This window comes from Gymnoscopelus braueri, assembly GCF_963280865.1.
Source record: "Gymnoscopelus braueri genome assembly, chromosome: 8".
In the NCBI taxonomy this organism is placed as follows: Eukaryota; Metazoa; Chordata; class Actinopteri; order Myctophiformes; family Myctophidae; genus Gymnoscopelus; species Gymnoscopelus braueri.
In genome coordinates this window covers 23492631-23518291 of record NC_137609.1, presented here as the reverse complement: position 1 = coordinate 23518291, position 25661 = coordinate 23492631, and the positions used below count along the sequence as shown (strand labels likewise).

Sequence of the window (25661 nt, the reverse complement as noted above, 5' to 3'; positions counted from 1 at the left end):
GATTCAATAACGCATTGTGCAAATGTGCAAATTTGAAGTCCAGACCTTTACAGCACAATTTTGATTCACTCTGTCTAATCAAACTTTAAATATTGAGCAAGCATATTGCAAAAATATTACTTTGTAATACCCTTTGTACATTTTGAGCTTGCTTTATGACTGTATGTGTTCATAGTTATTATGCAAGTTTTTATGTGAGTACAAAAATCTACCGTCAGAAGTAGACCTATACTACTAACCTCAATGTGACCAGAAATAATGTTTGATTTTCAAAACAAAACAAAACACACATTTCAAATCAAAACACTCCTTGCTAAATTGAGTTTATATGATAACTTATACAAATCTTGAATCTATATAGTGTATTGCTTTCTATTAAGGTGTGTATCCTCCTGGTAGCCATGTGTAAAAAGCAGTTCTTTGCCACCTAGTTTAATTTGGCATAATCTATTTGAATCACATTAGAATTGACCTCATTAAGGCTGGGAGGTATAGGTGAACTTTGAGGGGTAAACTAAGCATCCCTTATGATTAAATGACATTGAAACTGAAAGTGAATGATACTGGAGACTTAATTCCAACAATAAAATGTGTCTTTGTAGAATGTCATTAAAACTAAAAAAGTACACTGTATAAAATAGGATACACAGGTCAAAAAATATGATGATGATAATAATAATAAATAATACATACAAGTTTAATTCACTGGGGTGTGATAGGGGCGTGGACAATCTGTGGATGGAGGCAATCGGGTTAGGAGAAGATAAGAAAAGTTCAACCCTCGTTCCTTGGTCCAACCCAGATGTCATCGCCATTATGCTAATGAGCTGGGGGTCTTTAAGTGTCAAGCTCTGGAGGTACGTTTGTCAGCTGTGAGGAGTTTGTGAACTGCATGGATGCTTGCAGTCCAGAAGAAAAAAGAAATGGTAAAAGCCAAGCTGCATCATCACCCACCCCTAAAGAACACAAGCAGAGGTGAGTGTGTAAACTAACTCAGTGTTTCCCAAACGGTGGGTCGGGGCCCATTTTCACAAATATACAATTCTTTTCATTCTTATTTCCAAAGATTTTCAATAATCTTTTCTTTTATCAGAATCTTTCAAAATTATTTCAATGTAAAAAAAAACTAAAAAAAACAAAGAAATAGTGAAAATAGCAGCTCTACAAGCTCACAGCGTGTCACATTGCGACATATTGTGAGCTTGTAGATAGGCTATTATCGCTATTAAATATTGCTTAAGTGGTTAAATCATAATAATATAATTTTGTAAGTTTGGGTCCCGGGGACACATCAAATTTATCTTTTGGGTCTCAGCTGAAAAGGTTTGGTAACCAATGATCTAGCTGGTTTTGTAAGGGGGTGATGCGGTTGAGGCCTAATTGGTCCTCGTGGTATTGAAATGGATGAAAGAGCTGTTCGTTGGAGGACCTCTATTTGCATGCTATTTCCATTCAAACCCTGAAACATTAAAGGTCCTAGCCTCATAGAGACCAACAATACGTTTTACTGAACAAGAGTTTTCCTTTTAGGGTAGAAATTTGCTGAATTTTACATAATTTTTTAAGTATTTTTCCCTATTAACCAGGGATTCTTGAGAATTGTTATGTATTCAATTCAATTTGTTTGAATGCAAAATATACTTATTTGTTCTGTCTTTGTCTTACAGGATAATACAATGTACAGGGAACAGATGAGTAAATGTTGATCTTGTGCCCTGGACAGGATATCATCATATACTGTAAGTTCATTATAGAGACACTACAGTATAGATGATGTACTATCCAGGGCTTCATTCGTCCTTCAGGCCTTTGAAGACACATTGACAAGCTGCACATAGCAGAGCAGAGCACGGCAATCAAACCGTTACCATTACTGAGTTTTTAGTAATGGTAAGGGTTCTATGGCCTTGACTCACTATCATCTGTGACCACATGATGGAAAATAATCAAATGTATTGATTGGTTTACTGCTAATGAACTTCAGACAGAATTTGAATTATATATTATATAGGAATAGTTGCCTATTTACAGTAGATAGATGCTAGTTATCCAGATGTATGTTGGTTAATTATTCAAATATGCTCTATGATATTTAGATAGATGTATGCAGTTTGCTTGTCGACAGATGCTAAGTATGCTATTTAGATGCTATGTTTGATGCTAAGTTAATATCTTTTACTCCACTCTTACACGTTGTAAGCTGCTCGAGATAAGTTTAAATGCCAAAATTGGAATACCAGTACAGAAAACTTTGTCCAAAAGTATTTTTCTAATTGTATATTTGTAAATAACGTGCACTTGATTGATATGTAAATAAAGTTTATTGCTCCAAAAACAAATAATAATTTGTCATTATACACACATTGCATGTATCATTTCTGACATTCCAAGTATACTTTGTCAAGATCACTTTTGTGAGCCGCTTGACATACCTTAGTCACGACAACCTATAGTAGGCAGCAGTTGGCTTGTCTGAGTGGTGATCTTTGCTGTGCAACTGCCTGTCTAATCACTGGGGAGCAGCCGTGGCAGAGAGAATCCAGAGCTTAAGGGGGTGACACTTGAAGCCCAGCCCCTCTCTCTCTCTCTCTCTCTGCCCTTGCTTTAGGCCACTAACTGGTTATTCATGAAGATGCCCTGGATAGAGTAACCACTGAGCTAAGTCATTGGGCAGAGGGATGAATCTAATCACCATTATCTGACCCATTTTAGCACTGGGTTAGTGCTCCATTTTGCCTTCCATTAGGGAGACAATTCAGTCCTTGGGGGCAGAGCTAGGCTTTGTGAGCGAGGCAGAGTAAAGTGAAAAAGCAAGGAAACAAAAAGGGAGACTTGAAGGGATGGCAGGCAGTACTTGGCAATGGAAGTGACTAAAATGAAGAAAGAGTGGAGGAAATGTTGCCTAATTTATACTTGCACGATGATGTTGCTTATTTTCATCAAGCAACACGTCATACTATGAAGTATAGGCTTTAGCCTGGATGGTGTATATTATAAATGACATCTCAGTGAATTCAGGTTCCACTTCAGCTATCTACAGTCCATCTTAGCACAAGACTCCTGCCAAGTAAAAACAAGATAAATCATCAACTCCATTTGATGATTCGATGATTTTTTTCTTTTAAATGTTGTTATACTAATCACCCTGGTGTCCCTATTTTGGGGCATGTCATCATGGGTATTATATATTCAATACCTGATCACTTGTAGATCGTCTATTTTTTTATAGCCTACATATAAAATAGGGCCAGTGGTCAATTGCAATGGCTAAGAACCTGTCTACTGTTATATTTTATTAGTTCCCCTCAACTGCTGTTACAACAAACTCAAACCGCTTTTTTGATTTTCCAATTTCCACGTAACAAAGTGCAAAGACCTGGACCAAATGAGAGGTCCAAACAAAATAACAGTTACATATATCTCATTTTACATACAGTAGCATACTTGAATAAATACAGGACCAGGTGAACATGAAAAGACACAAAGCAAAACGTATCTAAAAGTCAATATTCTGAGGAGTTCAGATGTAATACAATGCAAACGCTTTAGTGGATGTTCTTTTAAAGCTGAAAATATGCGACTCATAATGAGATGCTATCCACAGTTTTCCTCCTCCAGTCTTTCTTCTTCTTTCTTCAGACTTTACACATTACCTCCATCCTCCTCACTGCTTCAATTTGACTGAGAGCCTCAATTTCACTTCTCTCAGGAACACCCTGCTCAGGTCCTCTCCAGCCTCACGGGCCATCCGTGCCACCATTTGACCAGCTGTTCCAATCACAATTCTCTGTGGAGATGAAGGGAAATTAAAACGGCAAGACCAAGACAGTATTCAGAGCAGCTGCCGTGTAAGAGAAGGATACCTTTTTATAGAATAGACCATTCCACAGTAAATGGGGACAAGTACTATACTACAACATCTGATTCATGATGAGACTGAATATGAAAGTTCTACTCCAGTTTCCTGCTTTAAGGAAATTCTACAATGATCACATCAAACATCAGTCTACAATGAGCCTTTCCCTCATACAGTATATAGCCTACCATGCAACTTGATAAGAGGCTTTCAAAGCTAGCTCACCTTATTTAGCTGATCAATGTCTGTTGACCACATGTATTATAGTGTTTTCTTCTTTTAAGTGACTATGGGCTGCCTGGGATGCTGCAGCTTTGATGGCTTCAGAGATTAGTTTGACAGCACTATCATCAGTGTTGTGTAAATTAAGTTTTTGGTTTGTTTGTTTGTTTGTATTTTTGCTGAACATATGACATTTCAATTTCGGGGAAAAAATGATAAAAATCCTATCACACAAAGATTTGGCGGGCCCTTTAGTAATTTTGAGGATACCCTAGGGATCCCAGACCCCCGGTTGAAGACCTACTGTATGCTGTAGAAGAACATTGCAGTGCTGCAGATATACGTAGGCTTAGTTGTTGGAATCAAATATGGATGCTTTAGAAAGGGTGCTCAATATTTACAAGCTACTATAGAAGAAAAAGGCCTCTATATATATATATATATATATATATATATATATATATTACACACACACACACACACACACAATATATATACACACACACATGTGTATCTGTGTATGCATGCGTGTGTGTGTGTGTGTGTGTGTGTGTGTGTGTGTGTGTGTGTGTGTGTGTGTGTGTGTGTGTGTGTGTGTGTGCGTGCAAAATTGCTAATGAATATTAGAAGTACATTATTGCAGGTGTCATCTGTGGCAGCATAATTACAGCTGTTATAAACGCTCAAATGGTGAGCCTGCCCGAAGGCTAGATGGCTGTGCACTTCACGCTGAATGAGAACCATGCTCTAGACTAGAATTAGACAGAATGATCCACCCTCTGGAACTGTTATACGGTACATGCATGTGACTGTAAGTCTCCAAATATAAAGTTGAGGATTACAGGGAGAAATCTAAGAGGGTTGGTGAAACATAGGATTGAATGGTATGGAAAAGCAATGCAAGATCCCATCCCCACAAATGGAACCTGGCACTTACACTGGACCCTTGTAGCTTTTTTCCCCTCTCATGTAAGGAATTACACAGTTAAAGCTCTGATGCACTAGCCAGGCCCAAATCCTAATTTAAGACTTTGTTGCACAATGGTGTCGCTTTCTGAAAATACATGTTCGCAAGTAACACTGTTGTGCGGCAAAGCATAAATTAGGCTTATCTACTTTCTATATATATATACAGACAGTGACAATTAGATATGTGCAATCCACTTACCACGTGAGCGTCTTTCATGACATAAAGTTTTACATTTATAATCAGCTCTCCGTTTGCTCCATCTTGCCAGAGGTCAATGGCCTGAAGACAAAGACATTTGCTTGTTAAAGACATTTGCTTGTTAATATAGTATTCAACCATGAACCCCCTGCAAACTAAGTTTGTGGTAACATATTGTACATTATTATTGAAAATAATAACAGATGTAAGTGGGTATTACAGTATGCTTCAAACATAACCGTTACTAAGGAGTAATTGTTACTCCTGCATACAGTAGGACCCAAATCTATCTTAAAATATATATATATTTAAAAACAGATGGTGGATAAAATCTTAAGGAGAATACGGTCGTCAATGAATGCATGTCCTTGTATTGATGATATACCCCCTGTAAAATGCACTAATACACAACAGTAGTAATGCCAGATAATGTCAAGTAAACCATTGTAGTCAATGGGCTAAACATGCAGGACTACCGGTATGGTCCTTTAACAACTGAAAATGTCAACTAACTTGTAAAGTTACATATATAATATAATCATATATTTATATACAGTATTTTAACATTCTCACTGACCTGTTTCATGGTGTAGGGAACTTCCTGAGGTAGATATTCCAGAAGCTTCTCTCTGATTATGCTGGTACATACATCCTCAGGGGTTTGGTCAGTCAGAACATCACTATGGTACTGCCAGGCCCCAGGCTTTGCAGCAGCAACCAAGTACCTCTAGAGGTCAAATAACACATTCTATTGGTCAAGCATGAACATCCAACAGGCAATACATTCATGAAATAATCTCTTGATCTATAGCTTGATCTGTACTTTGTCGTACGAAAGTGTATACATTAACCACTTGAACAATGGCATCCCGGCTATTTTAGGGATGTCATTATTATAGACAATAAAATAAATATTTTATTTTTATTTGTACATAAATAGCCGATCTACAAGCTCACAATCGCATGGCGATATATTTTTCTTTTCATGGAGACATAAAAATAAAAATAAAAAATAAAAAATGGGGCTTAACTCTTTGACTGCCAGAGTATTTTCATAAAGTACTCCCCCATTGCCAGCAATTTTTGTGTTTTTTTTATTTTTATATTTTGAAAATTTTCATGAAAATAATTGAACAGACTGTTTTTTAAAGACGCCGCACAAATCCGCCACCAGAGAGCAGCACATGATAGCTTGATCAGCTCCTGGTGTCACTGTTTACCTTCTTGAGCGATTAGACATGGAAAACCATGAAAACGGATGTGACGTCCTCCCATATTGTTTTGATCGTCAGAATTACGTTGTGATACACGACGGCGATGACTGATCGTCACCCAGACCATAGATTATAGAAGAGAAGCTGTCCGTTTGTCCGTCATACCGTGTGAAAAACCGTTTGTTTACCTATTTTGGACGAAATGACCGGGGGAAAATAATCAAAAACCGGAAACGGAACCCAGGACATGAAACCGGATGCAGATATGGGTGAAGTAAGTGGAACTCGAGAATAACATTGAATTTTAAGCAGCATAGCGCGATCAGAGATTAAACAATGAACGCAAATCCAACGCGTCAAACGCGTCAATGGCGTGGGTGGATTAAGTAGTTATTGACGCGTTTTCGAGTCAATGGCGTATATAGAGTTAAGTGGTTAAGCATAATATAATGTGTGCTTCCCCTGTGGGCTTCTCTGGCTGTGATCAAAAAATCTGAGCCAAACCTTGAGAGCCTCAATGTCCTCCCTGTCCAGAGAGGACACCATGAAGACTTCCTTGAAGCCAGGCCAGCCCCGCTGGGTCCTCTTCAGCCGCTCTGTGCTGCGCACAGGCTGGGTCTCAGCACTGCCCCCAGGCTCAGTGTCACCCTCATCAAGGGGTAACTCTGGAGGGATTGGCCTCTTTTCTGCCCAAGGAGGCTTAATCATAGGCTTGACCTGCAGCTTGCGTCCATTCACCACCCCACACGTCAGCTCTGCTGTCATTTCCAACAACCGGATCTTACTTTTCAGCAGATCCACCTGAGGGATGAAAAATTGCAAAGTTATCCCAGAAACCCCCAGTAGTGATCATCAGGTTGATTATCAGTCAAATTCTACATTCTAGATTTTGCAATAATTACCCTATTATACTCATAATTACCCTATTTGGCTGTTTATATGATAGTAATATACTTTATATACTCTGTTTCACACTAGCAACAAGTCTGAATTTGCTTTATTTTTTTTTGCTTTATAATTTTTGAACACTATCTTGTAGATCAAACAGATGCATACATGCCGTAATGTTGAATGTTACAAAATACATACATTTTTCTAGATACAAAAAAGGCAATGGAGTGCATTTCTTGGCCTATTCTTGCCCTGAACTGAAAATAATAACAATACCTTATTGAGAACAAGGATTGCTGGGATGTCAGGGTGCTGAGCCAGGCATCTGATAGCCTCAAAGTCGAGCGCGCTGCATGTCCACCTCTCTGCCACATCCACCATGACCACAACTGGTAATAAACGTGAAATGTTACAAACTCAGAGCTTCCCTTCCTTTAACCCATGAAGACCAGAGGGCAATTCTACAAATGCCTTCTAGACAACATTTTTCAAACACTTTTGAGATTTGTCAAAAATGTAAAAAAAATAGCAGATGTACAAGCTGCACAAAGTGATGCGCTGTGAGCTTGTACATCTACTATTTTTGAAAAGCCGATGCTAAAATCTAAAATGACAAAGATGCTTTCCTGATTTGAATGGATTAACACATTTTAAACCTCATATAGATTACCAACAAAAGGGAAATTTAGCCTATAACTAGCTTATATGTAGTAAGGTATTATTTTTTACTAAAGTCAGCTTCTTTGACCGTGTTCCAGGGATCCACAAGCAAGGACCTCTCCAACTGGTGTCTGTGAAGATAGGAAGGAAAATCTTATTACAATTTTGCCATTTACCAGACGCTTTTATCCAGAGAGAGAGTAAATGGCGTGAACCCTAGTCAACAAACGACAGTTGAATGGTCACATAAGTAGAGCGCAAAGAAAACAATTTATTAATAACATTCTTAGCATTTGTGGCCAAGCAAAGACAAATCTATATAACGAAACATTATGTGAACAACTAGCCAACATATCTGAACAACTAGCCAACATATCTGCATAGTATACAGTAACTAGCATCTATCTACTTGAAGACCACTAATAGCCAAAAGACTTCCAATTAAAACAATAATGTGAGACATCACCTTTTGACTTTTGATGGAGTGGTCAGACCAGGGGTGTCCAGTAAAATCTATAGACAAAAGTAGCATTGAATATGAGATTTTTGTAACCATCAACTTATTATTCATCAGAGGAATAAGAAAAACCCTGCTTACTATCTGTGTAGCTTCCTCTGTTAGGACACCAAGAGCCCTTGACCGTGTAGTGTGCACTTTCTTTGACACAGCAAACACCTACAGTATATGAAAGGATCATGGCTGTTAGAATGTGGTAATGCCCCCAAAGAACATTGACTCAAGCATACAAGTGAAACCAAAAGATTATTAATATGCTGAAGTGCCAACCTTTCTACCAAGGAGCTGGTTGGACAATGTGGACTTTCCTGCATTTGGGGCACCTATTACAGCCACTCTCAGAATCTTTGAGTTCTCAGGCTGATTTGGATGTCTCAGTAAAAGAGATAACTGTTCACCTGAGACAAAATGATGACACAAATTAAAGAAATCATTACACAGGTAAGTGAGAACTAAATCTTGCATACAAAAGGGAAGTGCCAGCAGTAGCCATTTATGAGTTTAAGCATTTGGTAATGCCCAGGTTTAGCGATGTTCATATGAATTGTCGGAGCTAAAATCACTTAGCCAGTGGGCTGATTACCGCTGTCAGCTGGAACTGAGACTTGGTATTGATGAAAGCTGCCATCTGTCTCTGCTGCTTTATCTGTCGCCAGTCTATTCAAAAACGCATCTGATGTAATAAAACAGGCAGGAGTGAAGCTAAAACCATTCCTCCCTGGGCTGCAGGCGACAAATCCTGAAAGAAAAAAGAGAAAGACATCAACACCTCTATCACTTCATTGCCAGCAGAGCAGGGATTTTGCTGCCTTGCTTGGATGTGTTAATGTAATATGAAGCTGGCAAACCCATTTTAAAGGGGAGAGAGAGAGAGAGAGAGAGAGAGAGAGAGAGAGAGAGAGAGAGAGAGAGAGAGAGAGAGAGAGAGAGAGAGAGAATTGTTCCGTAGCCTCCATCACCTTGGTTGATCAAATCTCATAAACTCTCACACTGTATATTACAATTGTATCTAAACTTATATTATTTCTTTAATTTTTTCCTTTTTATTTATATTATTATGAATTATTATATATTTTGCGTTGTTTTTATTTAATGTTTATCGTGGTTTTCATTATTGTATTATGTAAAGTAGGCTATTGGCACAGCCCTTAGGGGTGGGGGGAATAATAATGCTTGTTTTTATGACTTGCATGCTGTCATAACTGTTTTGCTCTGAAATTCCGACTGGCTATTAATCCTTACATCACATGAAAACACTGTACATACGGTTATAACGTTAATTTAAAAATAAAATGTAATCTGCAGCACCAATGATGAAGCAAACAAACAGTGGCATAACACATAATCAATTAGCCTTACATCTCTTTCGTCCAGTGGTGGAAAAATTACAATTTTTTTCTCATTTTTTACTTAAGTAAAAGTATCAATACTGCAATGAAATAGTCTTACAAGTAAAAGTCCGGAATTCAAAATGTATTTGAGTAAAAGTACAAAAGTATTGGCATCAAAATGTATTAAGCAGAATGTCCCATTTTTCAATTTTCAAAAATATTTTTTTGCGAAATAGCCAATCTACAAGCTCACAATGCGTCGCATGCATTGAGAGCCGAAATGTACATAGGGGTTGAAGTGGTTAATGTATGTTTTGTAATAATAATCAAAATCTACAAAGTAACTAGTAACTAAAGCTGGAGTAAAAAGTACAATATTTGCCTCTGAGGTGTAGTGGATTAGAAGTGAAGTACTAAAAATTGGAAATACGTGCAGTAAAGTACAAAAAAATAAACTCACAATTGTACTTAAGTACAGTACTTTGAGTAAGTGTACACAGTTACTTTACACCACTGGGCAATGGGCATAACACATAAATAAGCCTTAAATCTCTTTCGTCAGACACACATCAAGCCAAGGACATGCGTTCAGCTTTGCCTTCCAAACGAACAACCATGTTAACGGTGTTCTCCTGTGAGGACAGCACATATACCGAGCAGACAACCAAGTACATTATCAAAACATTAAGACCTGGAACGCATCTGTGTCATGTTTTGATTTGAGCTAAAAAGCATTATTTTACACTTTGGCCATTCAAAAATAGCAGATATACAAGCTCGTAGCGCGGCACACAAGCTTGTAGATCTGCTATTTTTGAAAAAAAATGGAAAGGTGTGCAAATCTTTGAATATATATATTATTTTAAAGCGAACATTTAAAACTCAAATCTTTGCTTCTGGGGGTCCCTGGAACAAAATATTTTGAGATGGTGGGTCCGCCACTCCGCAGCTATCATTTTTGGGGGTCCTTGACAAAAAGTTTGAGAACCACTGATATAGAAACAGACGCTTTTTTGAAAACTGTTGGGATTTAGAAGACATTTGCAGTTAAAACATGATACATGAATGAATGGACAGTGTAAAGAATCAGTAACTGACCCGTTCTGACATGAGACACATTATCATGTCGGGCAGAAATCACTATCACTCTGGATATGCAGGCCGAGTTTCTCAAAATCGCTCTGAAAGCCATGTTGTTACCAACAGTATTAAACGTATTTAGTACACACACTTTCAGCGAAACCTCTTATTAAAGTAAAGGACATAGTATTTAACGAGTAGCTTGTTTACTTGTACACACACTGTGCACAGGGCGCAGACATGTTGACACCAGTGTTGCCAGGTTTTGCGAGACAAACAAGCAATCAGGTCTACGAAAACAAGCCCAAAAGAAACGACTAGGTACTACGACTATTTGAAAATAGCCGATCTACAAGCTCACAACGCGTCTGTAGATCGTCTATTTATTTATTTATTTATTATTTATTATTAATTTTGGAACATCTTTTAAACATTTGAACGACGCAAATCTTGTATTGAGGGTAGCTAGCTGGCACAAAATATTTTCAGATGGGGGGGGGTCTGTGCTGGACAAATACATATTAATTTGGGGGTCCTTCCTTGACATGAAGATGTTTAAGAACCACTGTTTTAAACAACAATAGGAAAGGAAACAAGCCCAAATAAGCACTACACTTTAGAAATAAGCCCTAAAAGCCGCAACCCGCAACTATCAAAGTTACAAGCAACTTAACAGAAAAAAAAGCCCGAAGTCGCTTATAATAAGCGGACATGGCAACACTGATGTCGACACAACCAAAGAAATGCCTCTCCTTCTCTCAAGAGCGTCTGCATTGAGATACTTTAGTCGAGGCGGTGGCACTATTGCCCCCTAGCGACCAATAAGGCCCACCACACTATTTTTCAAATCCCCAGTAAACAGCGTGGAGACTGGAGAGCAGAAATAATAATATTGGAACTTATTTGTTAACAATAACATATGCGACCAGATCAAGGAGCTTTATCAAGTCAAGGAGCTTTATTGTCATTCCATACAGAACGAAATGTGTTCCTCAGGTCCTGGTCATGGCAGAGTAAATAAATAAGATAAATAAGACACCTAATAAGAAGCCTAAAACTACAACAACTATATAAAAACAGCAGCATTTAAAAACAGCATTTTAAAAAACAGTTAATGTGTCACGGTTCAATTCATAGTGCAGAGTTCATAGGTAGTTTTTACAGATCACTAAGAGCGAGAGTTCATGATTCGCACAGCTTCAGGGAAAAAGCTGTTTTTCAGCCTGGTGGTGCTGGCCTTAATGCTGCGCAACCTCCTTCCCGAGGGGAGGAGGTCAAACAGACCGTGAGCAGGGTGGGTGGCATCTTCAATGATGCTAATAGCCTTATTCCTACACCTGCTGATATAAATGTCACTGATGGCAGGTAGGCTGCTTCCGATTATTTTTTGAGCAGACTTCACCACCCGCTGCAGAGCTTTTCTGTCAGCAGTAGAGCAGTTTCCGTGCCATGCGGTGATGCAGGATGTAAGGATGCTCTCCACCGCACACCCATAGAAGGAAGTAAGGACAGGGGTACCTAGCCCCGCCCGCTTCAATCTCCTCAGGAAATATATCCGCTGGTGGGCCTTCTTTATTAGAGAGGCTGAGTTGAGCTTCCAGGTTAGGTTGTTGGCAATGTGCACTCCCAGGTACTTGAAGCTAGAGACCACCTCGACAACATCTCCACCGATGTAGAGAGGGCTGGTGGTGGGGCCACTCTTCCTAAAGTCCATGATCATCTCCTTAGTTTTTTTTACATTGATGCAGAGGTTATTATCTCTACACCAAAGCTCCCTATGTTCCACCTCTCGCCTGTACTCCACTTCGTTGTTTTCAGAGATTAGTCCCACCACTGTTGTGTCGTCCGCGAACTTGACAATATGATTGTTTGGGTACCTGGCCTTACAGTCATATGTCAGCAGGCCCTGCTGACATATGACTGTAAGGCCAGGTACCCAAACCTGCTGAGCAGGGTATACAGCAGGGGACTCAGGACACATCCCTGCGGGGAGCCGGTGTTGAGGGTGATGCTCCCATCAACAACAGGAGATGTTGTTGTGGATCTTCACTGTCTGTGGCCTGTTGATGTCTCATATTCATTGCTGTGTAGAGACACGGATCAGGAATGTGTTCAACGAATGGCCTTCGTCATCTACGAGGCCTAATAGCAATATCAAGTGATCTCATATTCTCATTACAATGCGCAAACACACACATCTGCTGATGCAAGTCATGATAACCCATAATTTGAAATGTAAAAGAAGGGTCTGCCAATCCCTAAAGCTACTAATCAACTTGCACTGCACAATGTGCACATACATACTCCTCTTTTTATGTGTGTGTAGTGTATATATATATATATATATATATATATATATATATATATATATATATATATATATATATATATATATATATATATATATTGGCAATCTGTGTTAATTAATAAAGCAATATAACACACAGAGGAAAAACACTATATATGTAGACTAGCTATACTCACTTTCAAAAAGTGCTGCAGCTCATCACTTCCAATACAATGACAAGCTGATGACTTTTCATTTCCTAAGTCTGAACTTCTCTGAAGGATTAATGAGGCAAGGTAAGGGGACACAGTTTGTGTATTGAATGATTACTGTTCCATATTGTTTTCAGTCTCTATACTATAGTAAAAACGAGAACAGATGTCTCCCCATAGTCCATCAAACATGCCGGCTGTTTGTTAGTCCTCGAGGACTTGCTCAGGGCGGAACAAACACCTCCACTGGGATGAATGATGAAGGATATCAAGTACCTCACAATCTGTCATCATCTAACTCTGAAAGCACCATAGAAAAGGAAGAGCAACAAAACAGAGCTTTTAGTGGACACTTACTGCAGAATTCCAATTGAACCAGAAACGAAGGGATATCTGAGGATCAGTTATGTTTGAACTCTCTCTCTCTCCCCTCCCACACTCCAAAACACACACACACACACACACACACACACACACACACACACACACACACACACACACACACACACACACACACACACACACACACACACACACACACACACACACACACACACACACACACACACACACACACACACACACACACACACACACACACACACACACACATTCAAGGCCTTTTCTCCCTCAGGGCTTTCCTCACATGGCCATTTCACGTGGGAGTGTATCAGAGTTCTTTCTATGACTGCATTAACTTTGGCCTTCAAAAAGAGCTCTCTGTAAAAAGAAGACAAAAAGGCAGTGCCTGCAGACCATTTAATCATAACTGCAGCCTACTTTACCATCTGAAGTGCGCTTGCCAATGAGATTTAGTATGGTGTGATGAAAAACCTCTCTGCTTTTGCAAGTCAATTTGCAATTGATCCCATAATAAATCTGACATAATTACAATGGAAGACAGTGTGTTGACAGGAAATTATATATTAGAAATGGAAAATCAAATGACTTATACAAATGCAGTCATTTTGCTACTGATCTTGCCAACTGCAGACATAAATTCCTTACTGTCACATCACATTTTGTGACAACATTGTCTCTTGTTTGCCTGTAAGCATAACTGGCTTATAGATGTGCAACAGTAGGCAATTCTTCAAATAACATTAAAAAAATTAATCATTGAAAAATAGCCAAGTCCAGTAAATGATAAGCCTGAGGCATGAATTAAACTATTAAAGCATTCATCAGTACATAAAAAGTGAATGTAATAAGAGGCCTAATGCTGCACAACAGGCGAGATCTCTATAATAGGACTTTCAAACCATATTAATGCTGATGACCCACAGATAGACTATTGGCAGAGGAGCTGTCCAATTAACAAATGGAGAGATAAATTCTCTCTTTGGGGTGAACAGATAAATTAGATAGTGGTGACATCATGCTTCTATCTTTCGTGGGGGCCAAGTGCAATACTGTCGCGGTGGCCTGGGCAGTGTTGAAACTGGGCAGCAACTGCATTATAAGTCCTTGACCCGACTGCTTACAAAGCGATGATTTAGCCCCCAATCTACCCATAGGTCACAGCGATGTTCTGATTGTACAATCTCTCCATCAGTTGGGGGGGGGGGAGGGTTTGAAAGAAAAAAAGAGAGAAAAAAAGAAGTTTTATCCATTCTACACTTGCAATCGATAGGACTTGTCTGTGAAGTGGATCAATAAGGCCTTCCATTGAAATCATCAATCACATCACTGGTGAATTTAAAAAGCGTAATTAGGAGCTGCATTCTTAAACATCCTGTATTGACATCTTCTTTGGTATGGAGAAAGACACCATTCTGCATCATTAACTTTGTATTATTGCCTGATGGAGCCTGCATGCTGCTACCTCACCACCTGCTGAACTCACACAGCACTGTGTGATTGGGCTTTCAGACAGAGCTCTCTCCCTCCTTTCACTATGTGAGTGGGGGAAGTGAGGCTTGTAGCCTAGTATGCTTGGAATATATTCACCATCCAAGGAGCCCATCTTAATACTGTTTCCTCCAAAAAATAGTTTGCAATTTGCCAATGATCATTGTGTGTTTTGTCTTTAGATAATTAATTACGTACTTTTAGAATTAATAGTACAATCTCATAATAGCCTATACCTTGCAATATGTAATTATACGTATACGGCAATACATTTTCAAGCATTCCCTCAACCTACCTGTCTCTGTCCTTCTGTATTGACAAAATGGTATCAATTTTGTGGAGGGGGCAGGGGGTGGTTGTAATGGAGTCATTTATTTCAGTTGTCATAGACAGATAAGTCTTTGATTGGAGAGCTATACATGTCACAATGTACAAATGTAGCATTTCATCAAATCACAAAGCATGACACTATTGAACATGTAGGCCATCAATATCAATGGATCTGTTACATGATACACAGTATGCAAAAGCAATCCCAACATAGGGGCCAAGTACCACAGGTGTGTACTATACAGGCACTCTATTGTAGTTTATTCCTTAGTGTTATTATTCTTCTGCCGCTAACGGCATAACCACCCAGTTGCTTTTTGCACTATGTTGCAGAATGGTAAAAGGTTATGCAAAAATGGCATTGAAACAAATTATACTCTGCTTGGCCAAAGGGGGAGGCTATAGCAATTGATGGAAAAATCGAACTTTTAAAAGGCATATCTCATCATGCCCCGTTTAAGACATAAGCTAATTTCCGGTTTAGGCCTAATGGCCAATCCAGATTGTTCCAAAACTTTGTATAGTGGTAGAAGGGCAACTCTAACGACTACTGGAGGAATATGAAGCTGATTGTCTATAGCGTGTTGTGCTCACTGCTTGGTATTGCTGCTTGCAGCTATATTTTATTTGTTCCCTTCTGAGTTTTTAATTAAAAGGCAAATGATGACCCCACAGAAACCTGTTTACCCTGTTGATTTGACTTAACCCTTTAAGACCGGGAAAGCATCTGTCATTTTAAGATTTCTTTGGCTATTCAAAAATAGCAGATATATTTTTTTAAATCGTGAACATTTTGTGCACATTTTTGAATATATAATTTTTTTTAAAGCCAACATTTTAACTCAAATCTTTGCTTCTGGGGATTCTACAAATATCTTCTAAATCCTAACGTAACGTAAAAACGTATGTTGCTTTAATATCAGTGGTTCTCAAACCTTTTTCATGTCAAGGACCCCCGAAATTATATGTATTTGGCCACGGACCCCCATCTCAAAATATAATAATATAATATAAATGGGTTAAATAACAGAATATTTATTTTCTCTGACAATGATTATCTGAGCTTTTTATGAAATTGAATGCTGTGAGGGGCAGCCATGATTTTAGCACCACCATGCAGCAGGAATCTGCTGTTCAATTGAACACTTTACATCCATGATCCACCACTTTGGTCCCAAACAAGATATAAAACAAAATGTGCCATGGAATTTGCTGTGCACCTTCATGCTCCATGTAGGGTGACCCCTACTGTCTTGTCTTGTAGACCCCATAGCCTTTCATCTAGCACCACCCTTAGGCCAGAAGTTCTACTTGCAAAATCTGAAAATGGCCAAAATGTCAACTTTGCATGCAATGCATGTGTCTCATAATCGAATAGGCAGATTGCAGGAGGAATCCTAGATAACATGGCCTTTCCTAAAAGTTCAACCGTAGGCTGTTGGGCCTACGGTTTCCACTTATAAGATGTGTATCTCAAAATGTATTGTAATGGGTGGACTACCATGACACTTGCTGAGAACATTCATGCTCCCCAGAGGATGAACCATAACCATTTGAGTGACCCCATGATCTTTCCTCTATAGCTCCGCTCCTCCGTCAGACCAAAATATCAACTTTGTACACAAAATACCACATAATATAATGGGGAGATTTTAAGGTGCACCCAAGGTGCTCTATCCTCGAGTGCCATGCACCCTTGGGCCACAATTATTCCACTAATCCACTTATTATTTTACAAAAGCCCCTATAGCTAAACCATTGATTTACCAGAGGTGCAGCCAGGCTGCAACAGAGCTGTTAAACGCTTTTAGTCTTGTTAAATTAATTTTAAACCTTTTAAATGCTTGTTCATATTGATAATGTCTGCAGTTTCATTTACAATTCATAAAGAAAGTTCCAAAAGGCATATTTGACATTTACAATTACATTGGCAGGTATCACCGGCAGTGATATTGTGCGCAGGACATTTGACAAGTATTTTAGAACACACAACACTGTAGTCCATATATTATAAAATGGTTCAAAAGCTTTTAATACAATCCAGGTTGTGTACCTTTAATGTAGCCTGGTAAACCCTCCCTCCGGAAATCTCAATTCCATTTCATTTCTGGAGTGAGTCTGGCATGAACCGCCTCTCTGCAATATTGGCTGTGTATGCCAAACGGGCGCGCCTATCAGCGTCGTCGCTCATTGTTCTGTGATTGACAGCTTACGTTGGCCAATCAGGTGGCGAGTTCGAGTGAGCCCAAAACACGAACGGCAGCCATCTTTTTCTTGTGCGGCCAATTCTCCGCTATTTTTTTACTTCAAAAAGCTCTCTAACTTCTATTTTGAGGCACGGAATTTACTTATAAGATATCGTTTGGATAGAATTTAGTTGTTTAACTTCATATATGTGGTCAATTAATCATGACAAAGCCTATTTAAAAAATAATAATTAGAGAACCGGTAGGGGCGGGCAGTGACACCATTGTACCCGAAAAAGGCAACCCATTTTGGGTATGGCTGTCTCAAAAGTCCCGTCGCGTCACATTAAGACTGGTGAACTGCTGATTGGCTGAAGGGGAAAAATTATCATTGGCTGAAGGGGTTGTCAGTCAACGGTATTACTCCCGCCCAACTCCAGCACAGCCAATATTGCAGACAGGCGGATCATGCCAGACTCACTCCAGAAATGAAATGGAATTGAGATTTCCGGAGGGAGGGTTTACCAGGCTACCTTTAATGGGGGGCAGTGATATTGTGCGCAGGACAGCGCAGAATTTACTCCATCTGGAACGCACCCAATTCGTGCGCATGCTCCGGAAGTCGCTGCCGCAGACAGACAGCAGAGCGAGCAGCAGTGATTCGGCAACGCAGCGGCAGGGCAACACAAAACATAAAAAGATCTGGTCATTTTTTTTAAAACGATGACGACGTATTAAGCGATGCCTTTCGCGGAGCTGAATGGAGAGTAAGTAGCCGTTTCTTTGAAAACATCAGCCTCCTGCTATTTTCGTGACATTTTATTCCATTATGCCATAAATATTGCTCAGACGCGGTAACAATGGAGCTCTGTGTTATGTTTCAGTCTGAACTGAGGCTTAATTTATACTCCATCGCTCGAGGGGGGGAAAAAAGAACAGATCTACAAGCTAACAGAGCTAGCTTGTAGATCTGCTCTTTTTTTTGGGGCAAGCGACAACAAGAGCCATAAACATCTAGGTGGCTGTGTGTCGTGTTCAGTGATAACGTGGGAGGGTAGGTGTTTTATAAAAGCTGTCTTTATTGTCTAATTGTCTCTAGACTGCTATAATATAACAACCAGCTAGTGGTATAAATGATGTGCCTCATTCCACTTGAAAAAAAAGTACGCGTTTTGGTCACATAATTGTTGCCATTATTATTATTATTTGTGTTAGCCTGTATTCTATTCTATAATAATGCAGGTGTCTCCCCCCCTCTTATAGCTATACCATCTAACAGTATTACCATCCTCCTCCTGACAAAGCATGAATAAGGTGGACTAAAAAGCAAGTTAGGTTGGAAGTTGGGAGTCTTGTTTGTATGTCATGCAGGGCTTTCAATGTGTCATCAGTTACCTCAGCTTTTAGTATTTGATTTACTTATTTAGGGCTGGCTCAGGGCTGGGGCATTCATTATGTGTTTTATTATGTTATTATGTATTAATAATATGTGCCATCAGTTACCTCACAGCTTTAGTATTTGTTGATTTACTTATTTAGGGCTGGCTCAGGGCTGGGGCAATTATTATGGGCATCCCAATCTAGAAGCGCGTTCCCCAGGCTCTGGCTGGTCCTGATGCTGATCATAATAACGTGCCTTTACAGTTGAAGTGTACCTGTAAGAATAAACTGTGATGATGATGATGATGATGATGATGATGATGATGATAAGCAATTAAATCCTGTTCACCTGTAATAACAAGCAAGTGTTAAAGATAATAAAAGGTTGACGTCACCGACCGTGCTGCACTGAAGTGCACAGAGAAGTAGTTTTCACATCATCATCATGATGGAAATATTAGGTTTTGCCATAATAACGTTTAATGGCCTCTTATTGGCCTTAAAGGCAAAAGGTTTCTTTCTGTCCGATCAGATTTCGGGAATCCTAACCGTGCACTTAACTAATGGGGTCTCTTATCGATACGTCTCTCGCTCCAAACCTAATCGTACAGTTTAATTCTGTGTTATGTTAAAGGATATTGAGTCTGGCTCGTGGTTGGTGCGTCTATTACAGGGTGAATCGTGTGATGTACAGTAGTAGATTGTCTTGGAAGCACATTCTCTAGCAATGTTGATGTAATGATGACGTTGCAAGGTAAGATAATTAGAGGATTATGAAATGTTGATTGTTAATTTTTTTTAATTAGAAATAATTTAGATACACCTAAATGCATATAACCAATTAAGTGTGACTATCTGCAAAATGCATTTATATAGTTAGAAGACTATTTTCAGAAGTGCAGTTATATTTAGTTTATTTAATTTAGGCTATCGGAGCACAACAGCTGGGAGGGGTTCCAGCTGTTGTTTTATGAATGCTTTACTCCATCTTGTGCACAACATAAGTCCCCAAAAGTACAGTTTTGCATTTGTAGCTGTGTTGCCCTACATTTCCAAAGGGTGGATAATTAAATTACAGACCTTGTTTCCAGAGAAACGCAGGCTCCTTGACTCGGCAGTTATCATAAAGGAGGGATCCCTTTCGCATCTGGGTGCTATTTTTCCCAACCAAATGAAGCAATCTGGTCTCTCTTGATGCCCAAAGGGTCAATGCCTTTTAAAGATAAATCTGTCAAATGTCCAGAGAAGCATGGGATATTAAATTTACAGTAGCCTAATTTGTGTACAATTTATATGTAATCAAAGGCTATCAACTCATTCATTACACAGATACTGGATAAACTGTCTCTCTCAGTTAAGTGTTCACAATGCACTGCTTAAGAAATCCATGTTTCCCATATAGCAATTATGTTGGACATAAATCAATTTCTTGGTTCAGGAACCGTTGCTTTGACTTGTTACTCTGAAATCATTTGTCTTTTTTGCAGTTCTTGATTAAAGAGCTAGAAAAAAATGCCTTTATGCTTGTGGTCAACACATATGTCAGGGACAGATAATGTTGGAGTTGAATTCTTTATGGAATGTTATCTCAGTCAGCATGCAGGGGACTGAAAATGTTCAACCCAATTAAAGTACCACTTTAATGCATATGTTCATTAGCCTGGTGGACCATGTCAGCTTACCACTGTTTCCCTTTTTATATGCATGAGTTGTGTAGATTCATTGACCTGTCACTGCAGTATGACTTTTGCTCTTGATACACTGATGGAAAAAAAAGCATGTTTATAATGGTTTTCCAGCCAACTTTTTGGGAAAAGAGGATCATTTAAGGTGAATGAGCAGAAATTTGGCTTACAGTATGATGCCTTTTAAATCAATTACCTAAGTACTAGGTGAATTATTCGGTGACAAAATGCCCAGCAGTATGAGAACATTGTATAGTTATGCCTACATGGTTAAGCTGGTTTGAGTGGAAATATGAAAGCCGAGTAGCGAGTCCGGTATGAATATGGTAGGTACACCTACTCAGTTTCTTAGCTCATGCTATTTGCTCATAGTAAGCATATGGCATAACACATAGGGCTGGGTGATGACTGGTCCTATACAGACGGCATCATTCAGAACACCTCACATTGCTGCCCATATGTTTTGTGTTCCAGAGCATTCTGCACATAAGGTCCAAATTATACTGAATCCCAATATTTGGCCTATTTCAAACGGCAGTAATAAAAGAGGATGACATCAAAGCCATACTGTATTTCTTGGAGACATCAGAGCCAGGCTATGAATAACCGATCACAAGGTACAAAGCATGAATAGGGGGAACTTGGGCAGCTCTCTTTTTTCTTTTGTTATATTTCAGCTGTTGTTGGGATTCACTGAGAGCTCATTAGAATACACTGATTAGTTACAATTATGATTCAGTGATTGTTTACTGTGAAATAACTTGGCTAAACAGCATATTTTTTATGCAATACTTTTCAGTGCTGGAATGAGCCACTTGGCTGTCGCTCATTTTGTTTTATTCAAAAGCCAAGGTATTTGATGTTGCTTTTTAGAAGCGTCGCTTGAATTGATAATATGTAACCATGCACTCTCTGCTACGCATAGCATTTATGCTGTCATATTCTAGCGGGGGCTTGTAGTTCTTTAATCTCTTGCAGGTGTTTGTGAATTTTATGCAGGGAAGAGGTTATTTGCCTCATCTTTTTTTTTCTTTACATGACTCGCATTTTTGGAATTTCACCCATGTGCTGAATTACGCTTCCCCCTGGGCTGGACTACAGGATAGGGATCTGTCTGCCATCCCTACCTTTCAGCTCCACAGTCACCAGAGCAGCTGTCGGCACACACGTTCCCACACAGCGAGCCACCACTCAGGGAGACTAGCTGTCAGGCCAAGCTGTGTCTTCTCAGTTGTACAAGTCTGTTTTTCAGAGATGGGGCAGGTGTTCAGTAGCCTTTGTGTGACTGGGCTGATGTCATGAGTCACACTGTAGAGGTCAGGAACAGGGTTCGGGACTCGAGATGGGGCTAAAGAATGAGGCTCTATGAAACGTCCAAATTTGCTGGTGGCATGGGCAATACCTTCCAAAACAGGGGATTGATTTGCAAGTCTGTGACTGCTATTACATGGTATTTAGTTCAGTGGTTCACATGGTGCCATGTTGGAGTGTAGGAGAATTAGCCTAATTTGAACTCCGTATTTGTATCTTGGTTTACTGTTATGTTCTGCAGATTTCATTTTAGCATAGATTCGCATAGTAGCTGACTAGCTGGCAGGTCCAATTAGGGCAAAGAGGCATGCTGCTGCTGTAGAGCCTGCATAATCAGCAAACTATAGGCCTCAAGCTTGGGAGTGTTATAAACACCAAGACCACAGGGCCTTATGAAATTGTTTTGTCTTCGGCTTGAGGCAAATCATAGAGGAATCTTAAGCTTCCTAGTGACTCGCTCAACGCAGCAACAACAGCATCCAGCAGCAGGAATGAGGGCTGGTCTAGGCAGCATCTGTGCGTCTGATCAGGGTAGTTGACTTCTCTGCAGGGGAACTGGGGACGGAGAGGTTGTTTATGCGCCCCCATCTCACAGGAACAGCAGAGGAGCAGGGCAGATACTGTTATCTGTTTATGGCATGCGATAAGGCTGCCCCAGTTGGATCACCCAGCCCCCCCCCCCCTTCATCATGCTCACTGTAACAAGAGGTTGCCAAGCGAGTCACATATCATTCTCAGTAATCCTAATAGACGCTATTAGCAAGTCTGCCATTATTGCTGCTCATTTTTCCGACATCCATGCCAACTGCCAGCATTACCTACTGCCACTGTGGCTCTGTGATTCCTGCCAATAGCAGAGCCAGGGAAAGTTAAGCATGGGGGGGCGGGTAACCACTTAAACCCTATATACTTTGTTGACCGGAGACCCCCAGAGGTCTATACAATCCCCCCCTAATTCTTCCCTTTACACAAATTGTGACACGTTCTGAGCTTGTAAATCTGCTGTTTTTGCTGAATGTTCTCCCCAGAGTAAGGTTCAAGTTGTTAAGTGTGGCCGTTGTATACCTATCCTATTCAGGGTATTTTTTTTTTAAAGAAAGAAAAAACATCTAGCGTGATTTGACTTTAGTCTAAGATGATAAAGTGGCCATCTGATCTGATCTGTCACTGAACTTAATGTCCCTGAGGTCCTGATTGAGCAGTGTAGCCCTGGAGGAAGCTCTGGTACGGTGTGCTGTGCTGGGGAGGGATGGAGGCAGAGCTGAGAGGAAGCGAATGAGTTGAATGGTCAGTGCCGTGACCCGCTTAGTTTATCATCGCCTGTGCCACTTCTCAAGGCCTCAGTGTGTGGGTGTGCTTTTTTGTGTGCGTGCTGTGTGCTGGAGAGTTAGAATGGGGCCCTTCATAACCTCCTAACCCTCTGGTCCTGTTAGCGCTCATTGTTGGCCAGAGTGAATGGTATCTCCGTGCCTTGAAAAGTAACCAGATGACATTCTTCTTGTTGTTTTAAAAGAGCCCAGGGTTGTGTTGTGAAAAGCAGTTGAAAGGATAGGCGAAGGCTGTGACCTTCAGAGTCTAATCTCTGGCATGTCATTCAGTGCCCGTTTGAAGCAAATCCAGGCTTTTCTTTCCTTCCCCCACCACTGATAGCAATGTAGTGAGTGAGTCGAGCCAAGCAGAACTTCCTCTGAAGCGTTCGCAGCAGCAGTCAAAAACAGTCAGCTGTTACTTTTTATTGGACCTCCTCCGCTTATAAAGGAGCCAGGAGCTCTCCTTTAGCTGCGGATCTGAATCGTTATTCCAAACAGGGAGTGTGTGTGAGACACCTACATTGTCCAAACAGTCTCTGGCCTGTGACTGAGCCCTCTGTACATACATAGTCCCTGTGGCTTCAGCAGCCGCCCTGTACTGCATGCTGAAATACTACCGCCGCTGTGAAAGCAGTGGGGATGAAATGCACTTAAGAGAGGCAGTAAACAAGGGTGCGGGGTTATGCTCAAACCAGCTTTGGTTGTTTATGTGTCCTCGCCTATTTGCTGTCTTCAGCCGGCTGCATATCCTGAGATGTCCATACCTTAGATGACGGCCGAGATGCTGGCTGTAATCACAGTTCATAAAACTCTACTCAAAGCTCTACTCAACAACAGCAGGATATTATGAACCGTTCTTGATATTATCATCCCCTTTGTGCACATTCTTTTTTATCATGCTGTAATCGCAATGTTGTCTTTGGCCTAGTGAGTTATGCTTTGTAAATTGTTGAAGGGGATCACACAACACACAATCTGTTAATTAACAAATCCAAATAACAGTGCGTACAGTGTTACATACATACAACATTTGTATTTTTGTATTTATAAAAAAGAAAATTGAGGCACTGACTGGAGCCAAATGCCTTTAAAATAAATAGACCTTTATCATTGAAGGTTTCATGAGAATTTACTTCATGGTCTGTCAAAAACACCCAAGGCTTTCTTTGTGTAGCTCTAAAAGTGACCTCTTGAAAGCAGGACTTGGGTGGAAACTAAATAACTTCATAATCTGCATCCTGTGAAAGCTCTTTAGCTTCCTGCGTTTAGGGCCATGCCACCTGTATGGCTGTAGGACAGGGTCAGACCTCTTACGGGAATCTATTGTCACCCACGGGCCTCTTTTCGTAAGGAGTTGGTTGTGCTGTCAGGGGCGACATGGAACACACCACAGGAAAGAAAAGCTATCTGTTTTTGTTGGGACTCTTTCATCAGACATCTTTCAACAATCAGTGATTGGCATATCTGTTGCCATTTCCCTCCTTTGTTTGTGCCTGCTGAGCTCATGAGCAAATGATGAAATTGTCCATTATGTACTGTGTGTGTGTGTGTGTGTGTGTGTGTGTGTGTGTGTGTGTGTGTGTGTGTGTGTGTGTGTGTGTGTGTGTGTGTGTGTGTGTGTGTGTGTGTGTGTGTGTGTGTGTGTGTGTGTGTGTGAGAGAGAAAAGGGGAGGTTGTTTACAAAGGAAGCATTGAATTAGTAGAGGAAAATGTCACATTTTATCATGATAGCCCATAACCTTTATGTATTACTCAGACTATGTGCCCTGAAGCACTGTAACAGCCACAGAATGTGATTGCGATGAAGACAAGACGGGGGCATAGGAAGATGGGTGGCCAGACTTTGAAAGGCCCATTTCAAAGGAGCCTACTCATGAGTCTGGACTGGAGCCAGATCAAATCATTCAGTCACAGAAGCATTAGTCTTGCCATAGCTGACTTCCCTGGGATGCACCGCAAAGGATTTACATGCATGGTGCGTCTGTAATTATTAGCTAATAGCCCCCTCAGCCCTAACGTGGGACCAGGTGGTGCTTATAAGATCTAGGCTAGCTTAGCTCACCTTTTGAGGAGAACACTATTCTCAGAGGAAGGGATTCAGTGGCATGCAGAAATAACTTGTAGTCACTAGCTTCTCCCACACCACACGCATGCACCTCAATTGACTGTG

The 25661-nt window shown here is 40.2% G+C and overlaps 2 protein-coding genes across 2 annotated transcripts in view; one reads left to right on the top strand and one right to left on the bottom strand.

Annotated features, from left to right (window-relative positions):
* Positions 1–1891: 1891 nt before the first annotated feature.
* Positions 1892–11156, bottom strand: eral1 (Era-like 12S mitochondrial rRNA chaperone 1). The gene is made up of 12 exons (XM_080434912.1): positions 10958–11156; positions 9112–9267; positions 8799–8926; positions 8610–8687; positions 8478–8524; positions 8081–8142; positions 7628–7740; positions 6965–7261; positions 5824–5973; positions 5247–5327; positions 2238–3787; positions 1892–2200 (listed from the first exon to the last, which is right to left on the bottom strand). Exons 1-11 carry the CDS (start codon positions 11049–11051, stop codon positions 3665–3667), a joined length of 1329 nt encoding a protein of 442 aa, XP_080291038.1. The 5' UTR covers positions 11052–11156; the 3' UTR covers positions 1892–2200; positions 2238–3664.
* Positions 11157–18407: 7251 nt separating this feature from the next.
* The window catches only part of fam222ba (family with sequence similarity 222 member Ba), a 33056-nt gene continuing 25802 nt past the window's right edge, over positions 18408–25661 (top strand). Inside the window, exon 1 of the mRNA XM_080436447.1 lies at positions 18408–18572. The gene's annotated coding sequence lies outside the window, so the exon portion shown is untranslated. The remainder of the gene's footprint in view (positions 18573–25661) is intronic.

What these genes read in the sequence shown, in the direction of transcription:
- eral1 (XM_080434912.1), bottom strand. Translation starts at nt 11,051, where the DNA reads ATGGCTTTCAGAGCGATTTTGAGAAACTCGGCCTGCATATCCAGAGTG. An exon ending in CTCAGTTCCAGCTGACAGCG is followed by an intron (nt 8,927 to 9,111) that starts GTAATCAGCCCA and finishes ATTTTGTCTCAG; the next exon opens with GTGAACAGTTATCTCTTTTA. An exon ending in AGGACATTGAGGCTCTCAAG is followed by an intron (nt 5,974 to 6,964) that starts GTTTGGCTCAGA and finishes TTTGACCTCTAG; the next exon opens with AGGTACTTGGTTGCTGCTGC.